The sequence below is a fragment of the Sceloporus undulatus genome, chromosome 4 (genome assembly GCF_019175285.1).
Source record: "Sceloporus undulatus isolate JIND9_A2432 ecotype Alabama chromosome 4, SceUnd_v1.1, whole genome shotgun sequence".
NCBI classification, from domain to species: domain Eukaryota; kingdom Metazoa; phylum Chordata; class Lepidosauria; order Squamata; family Phrynosomatidae; genus Sceloporus; species Sceloporus undulatus.
The window spans coordinates 81,696,065-81,718,645 of NC_056525.1; the positions used below are offsets into that span (position 1 = coordinate 81,696,065).

Below are 22,581 nucleotides of genomic sequence, written 5' to 3' on the forward strand. Positions count from 1 at the left end.
AAAAAAAAAGGCATATACATGGGAACAACATAGAGAAAGAGCATTATACCCCACCTTCTTGATGTAGGATCTTGGCCTCTGTGTCCAAGAGCCAAGTTCAAAGATAAACCAACAGGTCTCCTGCAAAAAGGCCTAAGGAACAGCTGAGTTAAGACATTTATTTTGACAACACACCTCATGGTCATCCTCATCTTTGTCTTGGTCCTCTTCTTCCAATTCAACCAGCTTGCTAGCATTTTCTAGGACAGCAGCAAATGTATTGCCATCCTCTGTGGGAACCATTCCAGGAATTGGAGGGAAACCTGAAAAGAAAATGGATGCTTCGAAATACGTGAAGAGAAAATACATATTTTTGAGAATTCCAAATCTTTTTTAAAAGACAGAGATCATTCAAAAATTTAGTTATACTCAAGAGTTCCAAGATGTGAGCGTCCTGGCCATAAACTGCAATTGTCAAGTCCAGTGGCAGCATCTGTAACTAGGGAAATGCACTGTCCCTTTGATAAGAGCTTACACTGAGGCCTGTAATTTTTTGTTCTCTATTAGCTGAATAGGCCGAAGTTTAGAATAAATTAAACAGGAAAACAACAGCAGTGAAAATCTGGATTTATCCCATATATTTATTGTTTCATATAAATTCTCCTATCAGTACTGCTGGTCTGGAGTGTGGGAACAAAATACAGCTTTCTGCCATGCTGTACAATTTTCCCCTACCCAACCTGCATTGTGATTAAAAATGTTCCACATTTCTTTTAAAAATTATTCAAATGTTGCTGGCACATCCTTCAAACTTAGCAATATGAATAAAATGTACTATTTTATTTATTCATATCTTGCTTTTCTCCCAATATGAGACCAAAGTGGTAAGTATATTTTGTACAAGCAAAATCTAGTAACATCAAGAGTTTGGGTTGCGTTCATACAAACATAAGCAGAATTCCCAGCACACCTTGCTGCCCAATATAAAAAGGTAGGCACACATGGAACCAATGGGGCCAGGACCAAAGTTTTATCCAGCTCTGTACCTCACATGTGTGTGACAAGCATTTTTCCAAAGGTTACTTCAAAATATTTTTTTGCTCTTAAGGACAGAGAATTTGAAGGATTTTGCTACTTCTGATCTTCTTTTAAAAAATCTAATTGTTGAAAATGCAGGAAAGGAAGAGACAGCTGAGATTTTCTCAAATTTCAAACTCCTTCCAACAAATGAAGGACAATAATTTCCAAGCAACCAAGAATTTCAATAATTCGTTTTTCGCTAAGTCACTTCATTTTAATCTGCTAGTCCAAATGCACGGCTTGTCTGACGGAAAGAGCAAAAGCCATTATTATAAACACTAAAGATAGCCACAATGGCTGTAAGAAAAATCCAAAATCAGTATAGCATAATACTTTTATTAGTCCAAGCAAAGGGCCATAAAAATGTGTGTAACCCTTTGAGATCTTCACATCTCATCACCAGATAAGCCGTTACAAAAATCAGAATAACAATAGGCAATTTTGCAGCACATTCCGTAGTGTTGCTAACCCAGTCTTCTGACAGAAAGGAGTAGGAGGAATTCTGTTGAAACATTCTTGGCAAAAGTACCAAGAAAACTGCTTATGTGAGGATATCTCATGTATCAACATGCAGCCCCAACAGTCAAACACTTACCAGGGGGAACTGGTAATTCAGCAAAATTCACTTTCTTTCCTGCTTTATGGGCTCTTATGGCATCCTGATATTGCTGTAATAAGAGATTTAGATCAGAAGAGGACCTTTCTGCTCAGATTGGAAAATGAAGAGAGGCAAGAAATCTATCACTCTTGTTTCCAAATTTCATAAATCTTCCTGAAAACACATTTGTATTCCAAACAGTACATATCATTTTATGACCTCCCCAAGCACATTTTGTAGGCAGGGAAATGCAAAGCGTCTATCACATAGATCATCCATTGTCACTGCACTTGTTTTAGGGAAGAATAGCCTATACATTCTATACACCAGTAAATTTAATTGCACAATTGTTAACAGTAGATTGGATCCAGGTTTTGTCAGACTTCAAAGAAGCAAATCCACTGAAATGTGTAAGATTTAACATAAATCATGATGGATGTCATTCCTACTGATTCCAGTGGTCCTCTCTATGTGCGAGAAAGTCCGAATGCAACACATTAATCAACCCTGTAAAAGTATACCGAGAAGTAAATCCCTGGAAATTAAATGGGGTTTACTCCCAGAGGATGTGAGTACAAGTTATCCAGCTTCAGTTGGATATGTATTTTAGAAATCCATCCATCCCCACACTAATCTTTTATTTTGTAACGTTTACAAGAATTACCATAGTTCTCCCACCACTGTTTTCACATATCCTGAAAGCTACTGTTGAGCCTCTAATGACACAATAATAGAAAAAGGATGAGCAATTTCTGGAAGTGGAGGTAAGCACTACTCTCCTGAACCCACTAGGCCCATGCCGTACTTCTGCCATTAATCAATTTGTTATTGTATTCAGCTGCCAAGAATTTTTTTCCATTTAAAACAAGATACACAAAGAAAAATGTGCTTCTGTGAGGCTTCCAAAGATAGTAAAAAAGGGACAGGAGAGCAGAACAAGGGACATGTAGGTGTAGCCCAGAGATTATGTGTTGCCCATGCCTGCATCAGAAGCTCATACCAGAGGGACTATACTCAAACATAAGAAACCCAGCTTTCCTTCCCTTACTAACCTTTGCTATCCTCTCATGCATCCTGCTTTTCCGATTGTCTCCATTTGCTTTGGCTTGAGCTGCTGCTGCTTTGTATTTCTCCAGCCTCTGCTGTAAAGCTTCTAGCACTGTTTTTGGCTGCTGTATGGAACCTTCGGAAACAAAGATTCAAAGAATGCACTATATGAGCTCAACAATATGATCTACATAAATGAAGCCACAACAACCCATAGAATATGGTTTCTATTTGTTTCACTTCAACGCATTCTTCTCCCCAACATAAAAAGCTGTGAGAGCAATATAGCAGCTCTGTATGTTTGTAATCTAAATAATACAACTCACAATAGAAAGACCTAGCTCTAAAAACATCTTACCTGAAGCATCATTACTTGGAGTATCTGATGAAGTCACAGGTTGTGAAGTTTCCATAGGTACAGATGGAGTTTGCATTGAGGGAGGCTGCATATTTTCCAGACTTTCAGGTTCTGAAAAAGCGGATGAAAGAGAAAATTTCAGACTGTGTTTCATAAAAAGCAGGAAATTGCCAAAAATATAAATATTTCAAGAACTTTTTGAAGATAATTTTTAAGAAAGAATTCAACAAATCTAAGAAAAGTTATTTGTTCTAAAGAGACTGTGGTTTTAAGAATACCACAGACAGAACTCCACAATACCATTGTCAGAGTAGGACCACACGAAGAACTACCTACTGAACACTTCAATATTCCCTCTCCCTCATTCAGCAGTCTTCTGGTTGCCCAAGTAGGTCTGATGCTTCAGTAAAATAAAGGGGTTAAGAATAACAATTCTAATTTAATGGAAGAATTTTACAGAAATGTAAGGATTTCCAATGGATGTGAAATATAGATAGTGGTTTCCATCCAATTATTAGTTTCACATTACTTGTGTTATTTTATTTATTCATTCTACCACACATCAGAAGACAAGAGGATAAGTTATTATCAGCAAAACCCCAAAACCTGGCTGAACACTAAATTTTTGATTAAGTTAAAATTGGTGTCAAACAGGACTCCAGAAGGAGGGCATTCTATAACTGGGGCACCACAGACAAAAAGGCCATCCTTCACCTCAACTCATCAACTGCAAAAAATGATTAATCAAAAAATCCCCATTGGGAACAAAATGCAACACAAATTAACTGCAGGATCCAAAATATATAGAACAGGAACCATACTTTTGTCCACACTCAAAAAAGAAGCAAGCAATTGCAAAGTAAAAACCATCCAGGATTTAATCTACTGTGAAAACCAACATTGTAAAAGACTATAAATTTCCAACCATGGAAATCTTATGGTTTCATACCATTAGATATAAACCATGTGATTTCTATGACATTATACCTGAACTCAACGAAATGTATCTTCATCCTTTACATATTACTCAGTATTACCTTGTTATAGAACAGGATGGATATTTTTCTAAAGTGCTCTTACCCTGTGGGGCTGGAGGCATATCTTTCAAGTCTACTGGTTGCCCACTATCAAGTGCTTCCAAAACCATAGTGAATTTCTAAAACAAAAAGACAAAGTAGTCAGCAATTAGTCAGAAGATGTTGAAATCTGTAGGTCCTTGTTTTAAAGACAATTAACAATGTGGTGCTTTCAAGGTCAGAGGGTGGAAGCACTTTTAGAATCCTGAAAACCTGCAATAAAATGGGCATGGACAGCTGTGGTAGTCTAGGAACTGATTTTCTGCACCAGGTCCTGCAAGGCACAATAAGTGCTGAAAAAACTATCAATCAAATAAGCAAAGAAAAAAAACCTTGCAAGTGGCCAGAAATCCACTTTCAGTTTTGAAATTCAATCATCAATCCAATCAAATGTACAATATTTAATAATTGCCCAGCAACATCCTTGTATTTGGCAGTAATTACACATCATAGCAAATATACAATAAATTATATCAGATACAGTACAGACAAAAGTGGGCAGTGGGGCCCATGGATTACATGTTGCCACCAAAGCTGTGTTTGTAGCCTCCAGAGTCAAAATCATCCCAACGTCTGGGCCTCAGATTAGCAAACTGCCCCCTCAGAAACCTTCAGCTAGTGATTTCAGCACCCTAGAGCTCTTTTTGCTGAGTGACAGCTTTTATCAGAACTAGAATTCACTATCATTTTTAGACCAAAACCAAAATGAAGGCCTGAGAGGAAGAAATGTGGCATGAGAAAATGGCTGATTGGCCACTAAAAATCTTGGTGGGCTGGTATAATCCATGGAAACTACCATGGAGAATTACACAAATTTTCTAATCTAAATAAATCATTCTGATGGCCCAATTTGATTTACCTGGCCACAAAAAATGGATTTTCGAATGCATGATTATTTCAGCAGTGATACAATTAAGACTTTTTGCTCTAAAGAAAGAACCAATCTTTCATCATGATCACCATACCATGAAGCAGAACTTAATTATGAATCTGAATTCTCATTTTCACCCATTCCTGACTCAGTTCAATGCTAGTCAGTGCAAGGCTCTACCACATATGATAAATTCTACTGCAGCTTCACAGAGAATATCCATGCTGAAGTGAAACTTGAGCTCATAGAGAGAAGAATATTCTAGTGAATTCAAGATATCTAGCACAAATTCAAGCTTGCAAAAAGTTTCCTTTCCTTGTGAAGAATGATGCCTCACCTTCCCAGTCCTCATATATTCTTTTGCCTTCTCAAGATCACCTCTCTGTTTAGCCTTCAGCGCTGCCAATTTATATTCCTTCTCTCGAGTGACAAGCAGTGCTCGTGTGCCAAGGTTTGGGGAATCTGAACAAGACAATAAAGCCAGCCAATAAAACAACCTCTACAGACATCATGAAGAACAATTGTTCCTTCCTTCTGAGTTTGGCCCACCTCCCTGGAAGAGACAAGCAGCAAAATGATTTAAACCCCCCCCCCCCCCAATATGCTGAACGGATTTGCTGCATGGAAAAGGACCACCTTATTTATTTATTTATGGTATTTATACTACTTACTGTTTTCTGAAGTGGCATCTATTCCCAGAACATCCATATCTGTATCCTGGCCTTGGAGACTAGTTGCACTCTCAGAGTTTTCCAGATAACAGGAGTTCTTTAATTCATGATCTGCTGCAGAGCCCTCCCTGTCCTCCTGTTCACATACTGTAACTTCATCTTCATTTCCTAAACTTTTAGGCAAGTCATTATGATCAATGGCTTGTAGTGCTGCCAATGACTTCTTTCCAGATGCTACAGGTGGTGGCATTTCTTCTGTGTTCACTTGTTTACCTTTCTTCACTGCAATTAGCATGGCTTCCAATGCCTAGGAGGGAATGAGAGACAAAGTCAACTGATCAATGGAACTCTTACCTCATATGATCAAACTTCTTTCATTTACCTATTTACAATGGAAACACAGGTAACTCATGTCCCACTATAAACAGAGAAACAACCAAACTGTACATTACTGTATTACAGGAAAGATAAGAAAGAAAGAAAGAAAGAAAGAAAGAAAGAAAGAAATCAACACTTACAACTGCATTTCCTACTCCTTTGCAAGTAGATGTTCCCTTGCAGATACCTCTACCATACTGATCCAAGATCATCAGCAAACTCAAGTTGTGAGACATTTCTAAAACTTGTTTGGATTTTGTTATGACTTTCTAGCTCCTACATTAACAAAACAATCTTATGCTTGTTTACTCACAAGTAAACAATTTAAACAAACTTCTCCTAGATCAACGTATATAGTATTGTGGCATGAATTCTTCATTTAACCAAAATAAAGCCTAAACACGATGTAAATCCCAATAAACACATGAGATTAAAATAAGCATAAACTCAGAGTAGAGCACCACCAATTTTTGTACAGCAACTGAATAACTCATTTATCTTCCAAATGACTAGCTGAAACTTCAAAAATAATAGTAATAATAATATCCAGGCCGACACATATAGGAGCCTTTCAACCAACAGGTTATTAAGAATCATAAAATCATAAAGTGGAAGAGACCACAAGGGCCACCCAGTCCAACCCCCTGTCATGCAGGAACACACAATCAAAGCACTCACGACAGATGGCCATCCAGCCTCTGTTTAAAAACCTCAAAGAAGGAGATTTCACCACTCTCCGAGGAAGTTTGTTCCACTGTGGAATAGCTATTACTGTCAGGAAATTCCTCCCAACGTTTAGGTGGAATCTCTTTTCCTGTAGCTTACATCCACTGTTCAGTATCCTAGTCTCTGGAGAAGTAGAAAACAAGCTTGCTCCATCTTCATTTATGACACCCCTTCAAATACTTAAACAGGGCTATCATATCACCTCTTAACTGTCCCTTCTCTAGGCTAGGCTGAACATCCCCAGATCCCTACATTGTTCCTTATAAGGCATGGTTTCCAGACCCTTCACCATTTTGGTCGCGCTCCTCTAGACATGCTACAGCTTATACTAGATTTTTAAAAATCTGGACGCAGTGGAATAACCTTAATAAAATCCACTTTCTGCCAACTGAAGTGCAAATAAACAAGCCAAGTACAAAACCACCACCACTGAATTTTCTCATTATGTGATGAGAAACACTAATAGAAATGATTCATTTATTCCACGTAACACTATCTATATAAAAAGATATGGCAGAACATGATTAGTAGTCAGCTGAACTATACAAATGAACATGGATGGCACCTCCTGCTCCTTTCCACACATTTATTGCAATTAATTGCTGGGATACAAGCCCAGCTTGTTTTGATCAACTCTTCCACTGAAAGAAAGGAGAGCTGTGGCCAATGAATCCAACCTACCTTGAGGCCCCGTTCATATCGCCGCACTTTGGCACTCTCACCAGCTTCCTTCGCATTCAGTATTGCCACCTTATAGTTAGCTATCCTTTCTTCTATTGTTTGCTCCACTTCACTGGAAATACCAGGAGTCATCTCAAGGAATTATAAAAATAAAGGATAAAATAAGGGGTGGAAATATCTTTTTGCTCTACAGAATTGCACTCCAAGAAGACATTCAAGTAGCAGCACAAAAACACTATGAGAAATACACAGATAGGACTCTAGACACAGTCAGTTAAACCATTGCTCCTGAACAGGACAGCCCTTGTTCTTCTGCAAAAATTCCACAGGTCACCTCTAGGCTGTCAGCCAAAGGAGTGGTGGAATACTTCAGGAGACATTAGGGCCACAGAGTAACATTTGGTTAGTGAAAAGATGAGAGAATATAGTGAGAAACTCTTAGTCATTTCAGGCAAATATTGGCTGCATGGTTATGCTAGAGCATAAAATAGCTTTTCGCCCGCATCTATGAGTGTTCAAGTAGTTCTCTTCATCAAGGCTGCTTAAAAATTCTCTTTCCATTTGGAGATGGAAAAGACACAAAGCAAATGTTATATTCAAGCATATACGGAAAGATGTTAGCATTAACCTCGAACAAAACACTGTTAAGAAGCTGCCAATGTAAATAAATAATAGCATCATTGATCATCAAACCTGAAACTTTTAGCTAACAGAAATGATACAGAAAACTCACCAAATATACTCAAGTGGAAAAAAATAACAACTAAATAAGCCCTAAATTAGAGTAGCTAACTTTCTGGGCTGAGCTACACTGTTTTACTTCTACTGAAAACCTACTGCCCAGATTCCCAACACTGCTTCTGCAAATATCCAACAGAGATAGATATTTTCCTGCATTGTCTACATACAGCAGTGATAGGCAACATGATGCTCTCCAGGTGGTTTTACACTATAACTCCTGTAAGCATTGATTAACATGGTCAATGGTCAGGCATTCCTTCATTTATTGTCCAATACATCCGGAGGACACCAGGTCACCGGCTCTATAGCCTGCTTGATTATGTTCTCAAAATTAACCTTTTCAGGAGACCCAGTTTGTAACTCAGTTAACTATGTAACATAAAGAAGGATATACCAAAAACTTCAACAAAAAAATTTGGACATGTAATCCCTCATCCCACTTTGAAAATGTCAGTGAGCTTTCAAACTTTGCTACAATAAAAGCAAAACACAGTGCTATGTGATGTTCCCAATAGAGAAGTTTTTAAAACAATATCAAATGTAGGATTAGGAAAGTAAGTGTCCCCAATAGTCAAAAAGCTCCAGCAACGTCAGCCAGGATGGCTAATGGTTCAGGATCATAGTGGGCTGTAATCCAAAACACAGAGAGAGCATCAGGTTAGCAGACTGGTGGAATTAAGGCATTGGAGGACCAGAGGGGTAGACGTGATCATCTGTATGTTCCTTTCCATCCCCATAACACTTTCAGGCTTAAAGTAAGAACTTTCACCTACCTGTGTTGGAAGATCGGTATGCTCTTCTTTGGTTACAGGAGACACTTCCATTGTTTCTGTCTCATGCTCACTGCTACCTCCTCCATCTTCCTCTCCTAGAACCTCCTGCAACTCTGCCTAGAGTAAAAATCAGTACAATTGTTCCTACAGAATAGCTGTGTCTATTTTAAGTTCTGTAATAAAAGGAATCACAGGATACCTACTTAAAATTGTGCAGCTGGGAAAGAATAGGGATTCTGTTGCTGTGCTACCCACCTCACTGCTCAACTGTCTCCCTTTCTAACTCAGGGTTGGACTCTCTGCAGCTAATAGTGCTGGGGGACTTCAACATCCATGCTAAGACTGCCCTGTTGGGAGTGATTCAGGACCTCATAGCCTCCATAGGCCCATCTGTGATAGATATCTGGCCCTACTCATGCTGCTGGGCACACTGAGGATCTTGTTTTCTGTGGTGGCTGGGGTGAAGATGATCTTGGTGTAGAGAATCTTTCTATAGATATGTCATTACCTGGTCAGGTTTAGACTCACAGGGACACAGAAGCTCTGTAGGGGTTTAGGACTGATTAAGATGCTCTGTCCTAGGAGGCTGATGGATTCTGATTCCTCTTGGGGATTTTCCTGTCACCTCAGCAGGCAATTCTGTCAAAGCTCTGGCTGAGTTCTAAAATGGGAAAATGGCCAGGACAGTAGATACAACTGCTCCTGAGCATCCCCTCTTACGGAGTGGAGTCAAACTGGCCCTGTGGCTTTCCAGAAAGCTGTCGACAATGAAGCAAGTGAAATGAAGAGTAGAGTGACATTGGCAGAAGACTCAGAACAAGTCTGACCAAAAATGGGCTACAGCCTATTTGAAGACCTATTCTGTGACAGTGTAGGAAGAAAAAAAATATTTTTTTGCTGCCACCATTACATTTGCAAGGAGTTGTCCAGCGAATCTGTTTACACACTGGTCTTTAAGTACAAAATGCAGACTACTCAACAGCCAGCTGTGAAGAACCTGAAGAGCACTTTGCAGATAAAAATCAAGGACTGGAGCGTGGCTTTGGTGTGGCTTCTGGACTCTTAGGACGCATGCATCATTGAAACACCATACCTCCACTGTGACTCGAACCAGCTTTATTTTGGCTGGCTGTAACAGGCCATTGATTCCAAAATAGTGCTCATCATCAGTAATGGGCTGGATATGGGTGAATAAACTGAAACTTAATCCAGACAATACTTCCGTGCTCCCGGTCAGTTGAAAGACAGATCATGGAATAGAGGTTCAGTCGTTGTTAGATGGGGTTACTCTCCTGAAAGACACAGGTTCACACTCTGGGTGTGTTCCTGGACTCAGCTCTGAACCTAGAGGCCCAGGATTCTGCAGTGGCCAGGAGTACTTTTAAACATTTCAAACTTGTGTGCCAACTGCACCTGTTCTTTAAGATGCCAGATCTGACCAAGGTGTTACATGCCTTCCTGTTTAGACTACATCAGTTTAATTCTAGTTTAATGTTCACTTTTTGTATGTTTTTAATTGTATTGTTCTTTAAAATTGGAAGCTACTTTGAGTCCCAATTTTGGGAGAAAAATGAGATACAAATGATTAGAAATTATTACAGTTGGCCTTTCATATCCATGGATTCGTCATCCATAGATTCAACCAAGGGCAAGCTGTATTATTATTATTATTATTATTATTATTATTATTATTATTATTATTATTTTATACAACTGATACCGTTCAATGACAGGGCTTTGAACTCTCTTACTCTGAATCAAATGCCAGTCCTCTTATGTCAAACTGCACGTTGTTGTTTTTTTTAAAAAAACCTGCCTTATGCATGGATTAGGGATCTGTCTCAATTGACAAAGATAAACATAATTTTCTGAAATAGAAAGAGGTTATTCTATGAAAACCCTACATGCTATTCATATACTATGCCAACCCTTACCTAATCAGAATCAGCAAGAAAACAATTCCATTCAAAACTTTTTCAAACTGGGAGAAGTGTGGTGTATTTATTTTACATGCTAAACCATCAGCTAAAACACATCGTGCAAGGGCAATATACTCCCCAGTCAATCAAGAACTTTTGTGGTTCTAGACAAAAATGCACTTCTATATGAAGTTATTTCTAGAGTACTTTGCAGCCATAAAGAAAACAAGTGGAACGGTGTTGCACACACTTTTTCTGCTATGTTCCCGTAAGTGAGTTAGTGTTAACTATTAGTAGAAAACATTTCAGGATAAGTCTCTACATTCTTTCTTGGATTCTGTTTGGGATTTGCAAACTTTAAAACTGGCTAATGGGAAAAATATCATTCAAAAGGCTCTAATGATATTTCTGACCCAGATTTTATTGATTATGGTATTACATTCACTTAAATTGCTTTACTGCTCTGTCTTGAAGAAATTTATTTTAATACAGTATAAGGATAATGTACAGTGGACCAAACTTTGTATTGACAAACGGGTGATCCATGGATTTGACCAACCATGGATCACCATAGCCCATAGTATTCAATGGCAGAACGTGCATATGTTGCACCCACATGCACATCAAATCAAATTGAACCTCTGAAGATGGGATGGATCCATTGTAAATCTACTTCAGAGGGGAAAACAGTTATAAAAACAAGCCCAGAGAAACTAGCAAGCTTTGAGCTCCTTTCTTTCAAGCTATTGCCGTTTTTTCAAAAAGACATTCATGTATGAAAGGTTAGCAAGGTTTGCTTCATACTATGAACAAAGCTTGGTTCTTATAAAATCAGTTAAGTATATTGCTTGGGACATTTTGCCATCAAACTTTATAATGCCATATCTAAATTTGGTCCATGGTCACAGGCATGAATCTACAGCAATTGAGTACAGCAGTGGAGGATAGGGGGACTTGGAGATGTTTCATCCATGTGGTTGCCATGAATCAGGGCCAACTCAAAGGCAGTTAACAACAAAACAAACAACAAAACAAACTGAGCTGTTCACCGTAGGAATTTCACCAAAGGTTCACCTTAGGAATATCACCATTTCTTAATTACATGGACACATTGCCTCTTCTGCTTCAATATGAGGGAAAAATGCAAAGTGCAGGTAGGGATGGCAGTTCCTATTCTTCAGAAAACCCTGAACCACAATTACTATAGCCTAATATCAACAAGAATATTCCTTTCCACAACAGTGTACCAAGCCATCACGTCCGTGGAGTATAGCTACATACACCCTTTCCTATAAGGCGCTTATGTCTCTTCCTCTGCACTAAGAAAAGCAGCCTTTCAAGAGAATCCCATATATACCAAAAGTTCGGTATCTTCCTCCAGACCTTCATCATCATCTTCGTTCAGGTCCTTCATGCACTCAGCAGCCATTTTTTCAATATGATCCATTGGAAGTGGGTCTGGTAAAAATCCAAAGGGAGAAATCCTAAGATTCAGTGAAAGAATCTCTGGCTGTAAATCTTATAATTACAGCAATCAGATATAAGAAATGATTTTCTTTAGTCTTATAAAAAAAAACTAATGTGGTATTTATCAGCTTCTTTCCATGCTTTCCTTCTATAGATATTCTAGGAAATTATGGGGAGGGGGGGCATGTGAACAATTCAGGATAGTTTTTCTTTCAAGGTGTTTTATTAAATTTTCATTCCCACAATTCCTACCTACTGGCTAAATCAGCTGGAGCTGATGAGAGGTACAGTCTAAAATATCTAGAGGGAACCAGGCTGGAGATGGGTAGTTTTCAAAATGAGCATGGCTGCTAACTCATATTTAGCCAATCAAGCCCCACTTCAAACATCTGTTTTGCTAAGTAGAAGGCACAAGGAAAAATGCTCCAATTGACATATAAATGGTTAACATTTACAATTATGCCTGAAAAGGAAACTAGCAGAAGGCTATTTTTCTGCATCTTAGTAACATCAAAAACTGTGAATACAGTACTTGTTTTTAATCAAGCAACTTTGCCTGCTTTTTATACTGCAAGCAGGACTATACCCAAGTCAATGAAATGAAATACCACAACGCAAACAAAAAGGGCAGAGTCAGGATCAAATTAAGTAGCCTTTACTCTAGTGTCTAGACTGCTGTAATTTCCCCCCAAATTATCACCACTATGTCTCATGAGTCCAAAGGCCAAAGACCCACTGTCATGAACCAATACAGCCTTACTCATACAGGGCCATATCAACACTGCACCAAACTTCTCTGGCAGAATGCTGCTACTAAAAATAAGTGAGGTTTCTCAAGAACATTTTCAACCTCATATCCTATCCACATTGTAAAAAAAGTGATCTTCTACCACAACAAAGCTAAAGCCAGCATCTAGAAGCAAGACAGACATGGAGACAGATGGGGAATGACCCAAGGCAACTTGCCCTTGCCCTGGACAAAGAATTTAAATTCAGAGCACTTGAGCAGCTGAGTTATTTTGGTGTCTCATTTATTATTCCAAAAGCCCCTATCTTCCTAAGTAATATAAAACAAAAATTTAAGCAACTAACAGATTGCTGCTCTTTCATGATACCCCAATGGTAGGGTCAACTCTAACTAATAACATCTTTAGGCATATACCTGACCTTTCCTGCAGCATGGGCTACTTATACTACCTGCAATGTAACTTGAATAAGTCTACTTTCAGGTTTTCTTTGTGCCCTGTTATGAAGAATTCTCCTTTCTTTCTCAATCTATCTTCTACTTCTCTTGCAGTACTGAAGTGCCTTTTTAAGAAAGCAAAATTTATGAAGCAGTTTAGGCCATAGGCTGGACCTAGAGTTGGGCTCAAGGCACTATAGCCTGTGTAAAGTGGTACATTTCTTCCCTTAATAGCCAATGGTGCTACCTCCCATGCTGGTCTACAGGATCCTCCAGAGGAGATATTTGCAAAGTATAGGGGTCTCCAAAGAAGGAGGGGACTTGATGAAAATCACTTATTCCACCAATGGCTCAAAAGCTTTCATTCACGGAAAACACCTTCTTGATCCAAGTATCTTTTTTTTCTAATTCCATCACAAATCTAAATTTTAGTGACCTGATTTTAATAAGATGGGAAATGTAATTGGCCACTGAGAGTACATCTGGCTAGGTGGGAAATCTAAAACATGGTCCCTTTCAGATTCAGCTTAAAAAAATCTAATTCCTAGTCTACCAGCTTTGCTGCAAAATCACTATCGATCAAATCATTTCCATAGCAGTCCATTTCTCTCCAACTGTCTTTGTAAACTCTCAGTCACGAGTTTTAAATCTTTATATATAGCTCATCCTCTCCTACTTTTGTATCATCATCATCTCCTCCATCACACTCTGCCATCTGTCCAATCTTTATTCTCAACTGCTCCATTTGACTCCTACTGCTCACTTCAGTGTTTGCTACTGCAGCTTTCACAAATATTTGTCTGTTTCTAAATCACTATGGAAGAACAAAACCCAAGCAAACTCCAGTGAGGAAGGCAGGCAAGCAGATACTGGGGTATTCCAGATATTGTTGAATTGCAGCTACCATCACCCTTAACCACAGGCTGTGCTAGGTAGAATAAAAACCCAACCGATGGAGTGGAAACTCAACTGATGGCAAAACATTTCCACCCCACAACTGATGGAGTGGAAATCCAACAAAATTTGGAGCATCCTAAGTTGCCTGCCTTTGTTATATGTACTTTTTTGGGGTATATCTCATTGAGTTCCTCTGAGCTTACTCCTAAACAGTGACATGTAGAAGGGCTCTATGAAATGTTGTTGTATATATTTTTAATTATAATTTAATTATAATTGTGTGTGTGTGTGTGTGTATACACACACACACACACACACACCCCCCAAAAAGCCATGATGTATGTGGTTCAGCTCTACAGATGCATGCCCAAAGTAAGTAGGACATACTTATAGCCTGTATATATAGCCTAATGCAACTTCCAAATGAATGTCCTTTCACGTTAAACATTATTTTCTAGTAAATAAGCTTACCTTTTCTTTTAGGTTTTGACTTCCCAGAAGGCAAGTTTTCTCCAGTGATAGCAGCCAATTCAGCTTCTAGGCTCTCATCATCCTCAAGATCTAGCATAACCTCTTCAGGATTAAATTCTACAAAAAGTCCAAGCTGATAACAGAAGGGGGGAGCCACTTTAGTAAAAACAGGAAATTTATACTAGGAATAAGTGTTTTCAATAATTGGAGCTACCATATTTAGTTCAAAGAAAAATCTATATTGTGTGTCAAAACTAAGCTTACAATAACCAGCAAAGTTAGAAGAAATTATGGTACAAGAAAAACCTGCTGTATTATCTAGATTGTATAATGGCTTGGGCCCAGGGTACTTAGAGGACCGCCTCTCTCCATATAATCCGCCCCGCACTCTCAGATCGGGTGATAAACATCTCCTAAGAGTTCCAGATGCTAGACGAGCCATCACTACACAAAGGGCCTTTTCCACCTCGGCCCCTAAGCTCTGGAACTCGATCCCCGACGAGCTCCGCTCGACCTCCTCCCTAGCCCAATTTTAAAAAGGGCTGAAAATGTATCTTTTCAAACAGGCATACCCCCAATAGCCCTGTTGTGATCCCTCTCCCCCTCACCGTTGTTACAATTGCTGCTAGCTTGGAATTGTTATTGTTGTTTTATATAATGTTCTATATAATGTAATTGTAAATTTCTGACAATGTTTTTATTGTAAATTGTATGTTGTTGGATTGCAAAATCCACCATTGTAACCCGCCTTGATCTCTGGAAAGGCGGGCTAGAAATAAAGCTGCTATTATTATTATTATTATTATTATTATTATTATTATATAAGGCATTGTTGGAATTTCAAATGGAAGGAGATTTAGTAAAAGAAAATATGATAAAATGGGCAAAGGATTGTAAAAAAGCATTGTAATTAAGACAATGGGAAATATCATGGGGGAAAAGAATGAAATATACAGTTAGTCAGGACATTAAGGAAAACTTTGTAAAGATCATGTATAGATGGCACCTCTCTCCTGAAAAATTATGTAGAATCTATGGAAAGGGACAAAACTTATGTTGGAAGTGTGAAAGGGAAAGGGGTACCTTTTTTCACCTATGGTGGGAATGCGTTCAAGCTGAAAAATTTTGGAGAATGATAGCCAAAGGAATCAAAGATATATTAGATGTGGATTTAAAATTTAGACCAGAAATCTTGTTATTAAATATGTTGGAGGATAAGACAGAAAAGAGCTATGGGAAAATAATTTTCTATATGTTGACTGCTGCTAGGTTAACATACGCAAAATATTGGAAATTAAAGAAAGATATTGAGATAGAGGAGTGGATTATCAAACTGAAGGAATTGATGGAAACAGACATAATTTCTGAAAGATTAAGAGAAAATACAAAAACGATCTCAGAAATAGAGGAGAAGAAAAAGCAGGATAAGAAGAACTGGGAAAAAATGTACAATTATATAAAAGAGAAATTGCCAAACATACAAGATAAAATTTAATAAGGTACTTACGAATGTAAGTAAGCTTAGATTAGAAGGAATTGACTAGCTAAAGAACTTTACACTGTAAAAAATTAGAATAAGATAGTAAGAAGGGTAATGGGTGAAGTCATAGAAACATTTTTAAAATGAACATCTGTAAACAGATACATACAGATAAGCAGTTAGAAAATATAATGAAATGGTAAGGGTTTTGACCAAGAAAATCTCGTCAATGTCTGTCAAGGTCTTAGGAAGAATAAAGTGGAGAGAGTGAAAGGTATTTATGTTGGGGTTGGGGGGGGGGAGGGAGGGATGGTGGATGACTGTGTATTCTGATAAGATGCTTCTGTTATATGTTATATATGTTATATGGTTTAGGTAAATGTAATTTGTTTTGTTATAAAATATATATATATAAAAAACTAAGCTTACAATATTAAATAAATGTGATTTTCTACCACCTGAATGTACAGATTTTATTCAGAAATTTTATTCAAATTTTAATAAATGTATCTACAGATTTTTTTTTTTTATCATTACAACATTTTCCCTCCAAGCAGCTCAGGACAGTATACATCATTCTTTTCTTCATCTTTACACTAACAACAATCTTATAAGATACGTGAGGTTACAGACATCAGCTTTCCAGAAATTGTGAGGTCATGGTCAGGAGAAGGAAATAGTTACAGTATTCTGCATCTTGGAGTTGGGGAGATTTGAGAGAAAGGAGATTGCCTAGTGTTGAACACTCAAGTTGCATCAGACACAAAGTGCTTAGTATGAGCCTCGGCCTGTTATGCTTGCAACTTCACTCTGGCACAAGAAAAAAACTGAGAACTGTTGCTTCCAGTTTAGATCAACCACAGCTTGGTGCAAGCTTTCAGGTTTTCCAGCATTCTTCGTCCAGCTAGATGGCACCATAGGAAAACTATGGTAGGTTCCTCTTTCTATTTCTCCTTTTATAAGGACAGATTCACTGCCAAATTGAGAATACCATATATACTTGACTATAAATCGACCTCATATATAAGTCGAGGGCAAGTTTTGGGGCCAAAATTATGGATTTTGATATGACCCGTGGATAGGTTGAGGGTAAAACTTAGGAGCATGTAAAATCACGCACAAAATTCTGTAACATAGACTCCAACCATATATAGAGAGAAAAATCCAAGAGGTTCAAGTGGGATTCAGGAAATGAAGAGGCACTATGGACCACATTGTAAATTTAAGACGGCTAATGCAGCGCATCGTGGAATTCCAAAAGAAATCAGCATGTGCTTTATAGACTACAGCAAAGCCTTTGACTGCACAGATCACTATGGAACGCCCTTAAAAGACATGGGTGTGCCAACACATCTGATAGTCCTGATGAGCAATCTGTACTCAGGGCAAGAGGCTACTGTCAGAACATGGAGAAACAGAATGGTTCCCAATTGGCAAGTGGTCAGACAAGGCTGTATCCTCTCACCCTATCTGTTCAACTCATACGCAGAACATATTAAAAGAAAAGCAGGCTTGGATACAGAAGGAGGAGGAGTTAAAATAGGAGAATTGAATAACAACAATCTAAGATATGCAGATGACACTATAGTACTAGCAGAAAACCTCACAGACATAGAACACCCACTAAGGAAGATCAAAGAAGAAAGTGCAAAGGCAGGCTTAATGTTGAACGTAAAGAAAACAAAACTAATGACCACCGAGGACCTTCAGAAATTTAACCTAGACAATGAAGAAATAGAAATACTGTAGTAAAAGAATTCCCATACCTGGGCTCAAACATTGATAGAAATGGGGACTACAGTCAGGAAATGAGAAGGTTAAGAATGGGCACGGTGGCTATGAAAGAAGTAGAAATGATTCTAAAATGTGAAGATATACAACTGAGCACAAAAGTTAGAATCATACAAGCCATCGTATTTCCTACTACCATGTACAGACATGAGAACTGGACATTTAAGAAAGACGATAGGAATAAAATCCATTCATTTGAGATCTGGTGCTGGAGAAGAGTGCTGAGGATCCCATGGATAGCCAAAAGGACAAACAAATGGGTCCTAGAGCAGATCAATCCGGAAACTTCCCTGGAAGCTAAGATGACCAAACTGAGGCTGTGGGAAAGGTGGAGGGAAGTAGAAAGAGAGGAAGGCCACCTGCCAGATGGATGGACTCTATTAAGGAGGTCATGGGTATGGGGTCGCAGGAATTAAGCAGAGCAGTCTTGAAGATGTCTCTTTCATCTAAAGTGTCGCCATGAGTCAAGATCAACTTGAAAGCAGTTAACAACAACAACAAATGAAGGATGTAAAGAATGAAATATAAGAAAACAATGCCAAAGAACTTACAAGATTCCAGCAGGCACAACTATTTGTACACATACTAAAGGCTGGATGGATGAGACAGTAGAAGGGGGTCAGTGCTTCCAGGGCAGATAAAACTTTTGCCTATACACGCTAAAATACAATACTTACATTGATCCGTGGATAAGTCAACTCAGGTTTTTGGTTCAATTTTTAACCTAAATTTCTAGAGTTATACATGAGCATATACAGTATTTTGTCTTTCCCTGCAACACATGGTATCTCCAGCCTGTGTTACTCCTTTTTCAATTAGCATTGTTCTGAACAGCACACATCCTCACGATTCATTGTAGCTGGAATCAGTCAGATCTCTACCCTGCCAGACCAGGAACAATGGTGTCAGATAAAAGCAGGTCTTGTAGGACTCACTGTTAGATGGTCATAGTGTTGGGCTGTATAAGCTGATCTGCAAATAGCTGCTGGATTCTGTTTCACAGAAGAAGTTGTCCTAAGCAGAATTTTGGTTCCACTCCATCTAAATGCTACTTAATTATTTGTTCTAAAATACTTAAAAGTTCGGCCCCACACCACATATCTTCCAAACACTCACAGTTAAGATTCATCTTTACAACACTTTATTTTTAGTGTAAAGGCAGCCACTGACTCAGCAGCATTAGTGCCAACTTCAGTCTACAGAAAGGTTTGCAGAACCAACTTAAGTATTCTAACTTTCTTTCAAAGGACAGTTCTCTCCCCAAGTTACCAAGTAACTCATCAGTTATCACATATTTCCCAGACATCGAGGAGTAGAAAGCAAATGCTGATGGCAACTGAACACTAATAAAAGAATGACTCATCAGATCACAAATGCAAAGGATAAAGCACCTGGCAGAGTATAGTCATGAAATTCATGGGGTCAGCATAAATTGACAGGCAATTTGAAGGCAAATACACACACACACACAGAAGCTCCCCAGTTCTCTAATAACACAATAAAATCTTGCTCAAACAGAATGGACAAGACTAAAGCATTCTAACTAATGGTTACATGTTTGTCAGAAAACAGATACCTGTTTTGCAGCAGCTGCTGCCTGACCCTTCACCTGAGGGCTTTTCCTGGGTCTTCTGCCAAGCATTTTGGCTTATAAACAGACAGTGCAGCCTCTTGTTGAGTCCACAGAAGTTACCTACAGACAATGGCATGAATAGAAAACAAACAGATATTTGCAGTTAGTATTAGCCCCCAAACAGGAGAACATGACAAAAAAAAATACCAGCTTAATGCCATTCCCTGCTGTAAGTCTTAATTCTAGCATATTAGTATAATGTTTTAGTATTTTAGCATTCCATAGTATTGTATTTGTTTTTGATTGTATATGATGTACCGCCCTTTGGTGAAAAGGGTGTTATAAATAAAGGTTATTAATTCTAGCAGACAGTTGTGCGCTGTCACTGTAGTCACTACTTCCTTCCTATAGAAACAACAAAAGCAGAAGAGATGGTCCTTGTTATAGGTATTTCCTACCTCGTCTACAGTTCATAAAGTCAAATACTGTAAAGAGATTTATCCTAAAATTCAAATTTGTCCACAGGCCAAATCCACAGACTTGGGAATCCTGCCATAATAAGAACAGATTTTGGGGTGGGGAGAAACAATAGGAACGACACCACATTATTTATTTGTTTCCTTTAAGGGCTAAAATTTAATTCCAGAAAACAAAGTTAAACCCAGATACCCAAGATGCTGTGTGTGTGTGTGTGTGTGTGTGTGTGTGTGTGTGTACACATACAGTCACCCTTCTGTTTTCATGGACTTGGAGTTCAGGGATGGCAAATGGAGGGGGACAAAATGGGGTGCATGCCCATGAACGTGCGCCGCCATTCAAGCCAATGGGGCTTGGGTATTGGCAATTTTCCGTTTTTGCAGGTGGGGTTCTGGAATGGGTCCCCGTAAAAACAGAGGGGCAACTCTGTGTATGTGTGTGTGTTTAGACATACAGGTATGCCTTCGTGTAACAGGAAACTAGCCCTCAATATCCTTGACCCATCCCAAGACTGAGCAATGGCATCCAAAAGCACGTCCAAAACTTACCCTGCCTAAATCAAGCCTTGCACCTGCAACTCTAGCCAAAAAAAGGACCACTGCCACTGAGTTTCTTTCCCTGGGGCTCTACTAAGGCCCAGAAATATCAAAGTTAAAACAGTGTAAAATCGAACACAAAAACATACAAAAGTTTTTTTTAGAAAGTTACTAAAAAATCCCATTATATATTTATATATTTAAGATCTGAATATATATTTAAAAGCCTGCCCAAATAAAAATGTCAAGGGCTCTTCAGCTTGACAACCCCCCTCTCTCGCTATCGAAACACACCACCAAAAACTCCAACTGCCAGAGTTCCATAGCCTTGAGCCAAAAAAGAGTTAAACCAGTGCCAAACCGGGTTATTTTTCCAGTGTGGACGCAGCCTAAGATGACTTGCATATCTGAAACAGTGTCCCCGAAAGACTAGTTAGGTTAAAAATCTGTTAAAGAGTTAAAAACAAACAAATGATACGGTTTGTAGGCATCATAGGCTAAATTTTTAAGGGAAATATGATATGATGGTGTAACAAAAGAAATTAATGTCAGAAATATACATTTAAAAGGAAAACGTATAATTGAATTGCTGTTGGTTTTCAGAAAAAGCCCTATAGGCCTATGACATATATAACCCAATAACAGTTCAATAAGATTAAAGTGTTACTCAGCTAGATAAAACAAAAGATAAAACTTACTATTTATATATGTTATGATAATAAAGTAATAACAATTATATATATTTATGTTTAAATATCGCTCTACTGATGGAGAAGCGATACCTTTCCGGATCAATCTCCTCTTCCACTGAAAGCGATGGCTCCTGACTAGCCCCAAAATAGGTCTATTTCAGCTCATTTTAACTAGTATTTTATACAGCTGTCGTTTTTTATTTCTATCTTGTTGTTGTTTTTTAAGGCAGGAGATAATGTAGAATTAGGTTTATAGGTAATATGTATTTATATTGTGGTGTTTTTGTTGTTGTTATTGTAACCCGCCTCGATCCACAGGGAGTATAAATATAAATAATTTATTATTATTATTATTATTATTATTATTATTATTCTGACATGAAACACAAGATATAAATATAAATAACGTATTATTATTATGATGGTTGACACGAAACACAACCTGTGCCCCCTCAGGGTGGCTGACACGCGTCTGGCAGGGAAGGCACGTGTGAATGGACTCGACACGGGTTCCAAAAGAAGAACAACCGTGTTTATCTGCCTGTCAGGTAGAGAGGGACCCTGCCCTGCCCTCCCCATCCACTGCAGGTCTCCTGAGGCCAGAGGTTCAGGCAACAACGAAGCTTCCCATGGAGGAGGAGGAGGAGGCGCCGTCCCACCTCAGCCCCCCGCCGCAGCCCCACTGCCAGGCCCTCAGGGCCCCCCCTCTCTCTCTCGCTCTCACCTTTCTCTTCTTCCTGGCTCCGCTGGTGCAGACAGGAAGAAGCCACGCCCCCTACCAGTAGAGCAGAGCAGAGCAGAGCAGAGCAGAGCAGCGCGCGCCGTCCCCGCCCACTCCGGCTCGGTCCTGGGCTGCACCAAGAGGCCTGGCAACGCGCATGCGCAACGGCTGTATTTATTTCGAGGCGGAGGAGACGTTGAGGGGGCGGGGCCACTGATAATGAAGGGGTGGGGCTTGTGTCACTGCTTCTTCGGCCGCTGCCGGGCAAAGCTTGGCGTTGGCTCCGAGTGACAATAATAGCGAGCGAGGAAGGAGGGAGGCTTGCTGGTGTCTTCCTCGCCACAAAGGAGGGCAAGGCGCCTCGGAGGGTAGGGCCTCCGGGACAAGAATGGAGG

The 22,581-nt window shown here is 39.0% G+C and overlaps 1 protein-coding gene across 3 annotated transcripts in view; it reads right to left on the reverse strand.

Moving 5' to 3' along the window:
* Positions 1-22,306, reverse strand: part of CC2D1B (coiled-coil and C2 domain containing 1B) — a 47,939-nt gene extending 25,633 nt beyond the window's left edge. The window contains exons 1-13 of one of the 3 annotated variants that reach the window (XM_042465733.1): positions 22,190-22,306; positions 19,764-19,880; positions 14,917-15,049; positions 12,256-12,356; positions 8,980-9,096; positions 7,466-7,597; positions 5,681-5,987; positions 5,347-5,471; positions 4,143-4,218; positions 3,063-3,173; positions 2,710-2,840; positions 1,655-1,727; positions 175-302 (exon numbers count right to left, since the gene is read on the reverse strand). In XM_042465733.1, coding sequence (XP_042321667.1) covers positions 175-302; positions 1,655-1,727; positions 2,710-2,840; positions 3,063-3,173; positions 4,143-4,218; positions 5,347-5,471; positions 5,681-5,987; positions 7,466-7,597; positions 8,980-9,096; positions 12,256-12,356; positions 14,917-15,049; positions 19,764-19,829 — 1,500 coding nt within the window. In that variant the 5' untranslated portion in view covers positions 19,830-19,880; positions 22,190-22,306. Of the gene's footprint in view, positions 1-174; positions 303-1,654; positions 1,728-2,709; positions 2,841-3,062; positions 3,174-4,142; positions 4,219-5,346; positions 5,472-5,680; positions 5,988-7,465; positions 7,598-8,979; positions 9,097-12,255; positions 12,357-14,916; positions 15,050-19,763; positions 19,881-21,907; positions 22,107-22,189 lie in introns of those variants that run through there. The other 2 variants (XM_042465734.1, XM_042465735.1) reach the window with 2 other exon arrangements.
* Positions 22,307-22,581: the final 275 nt, after the last annotated feature.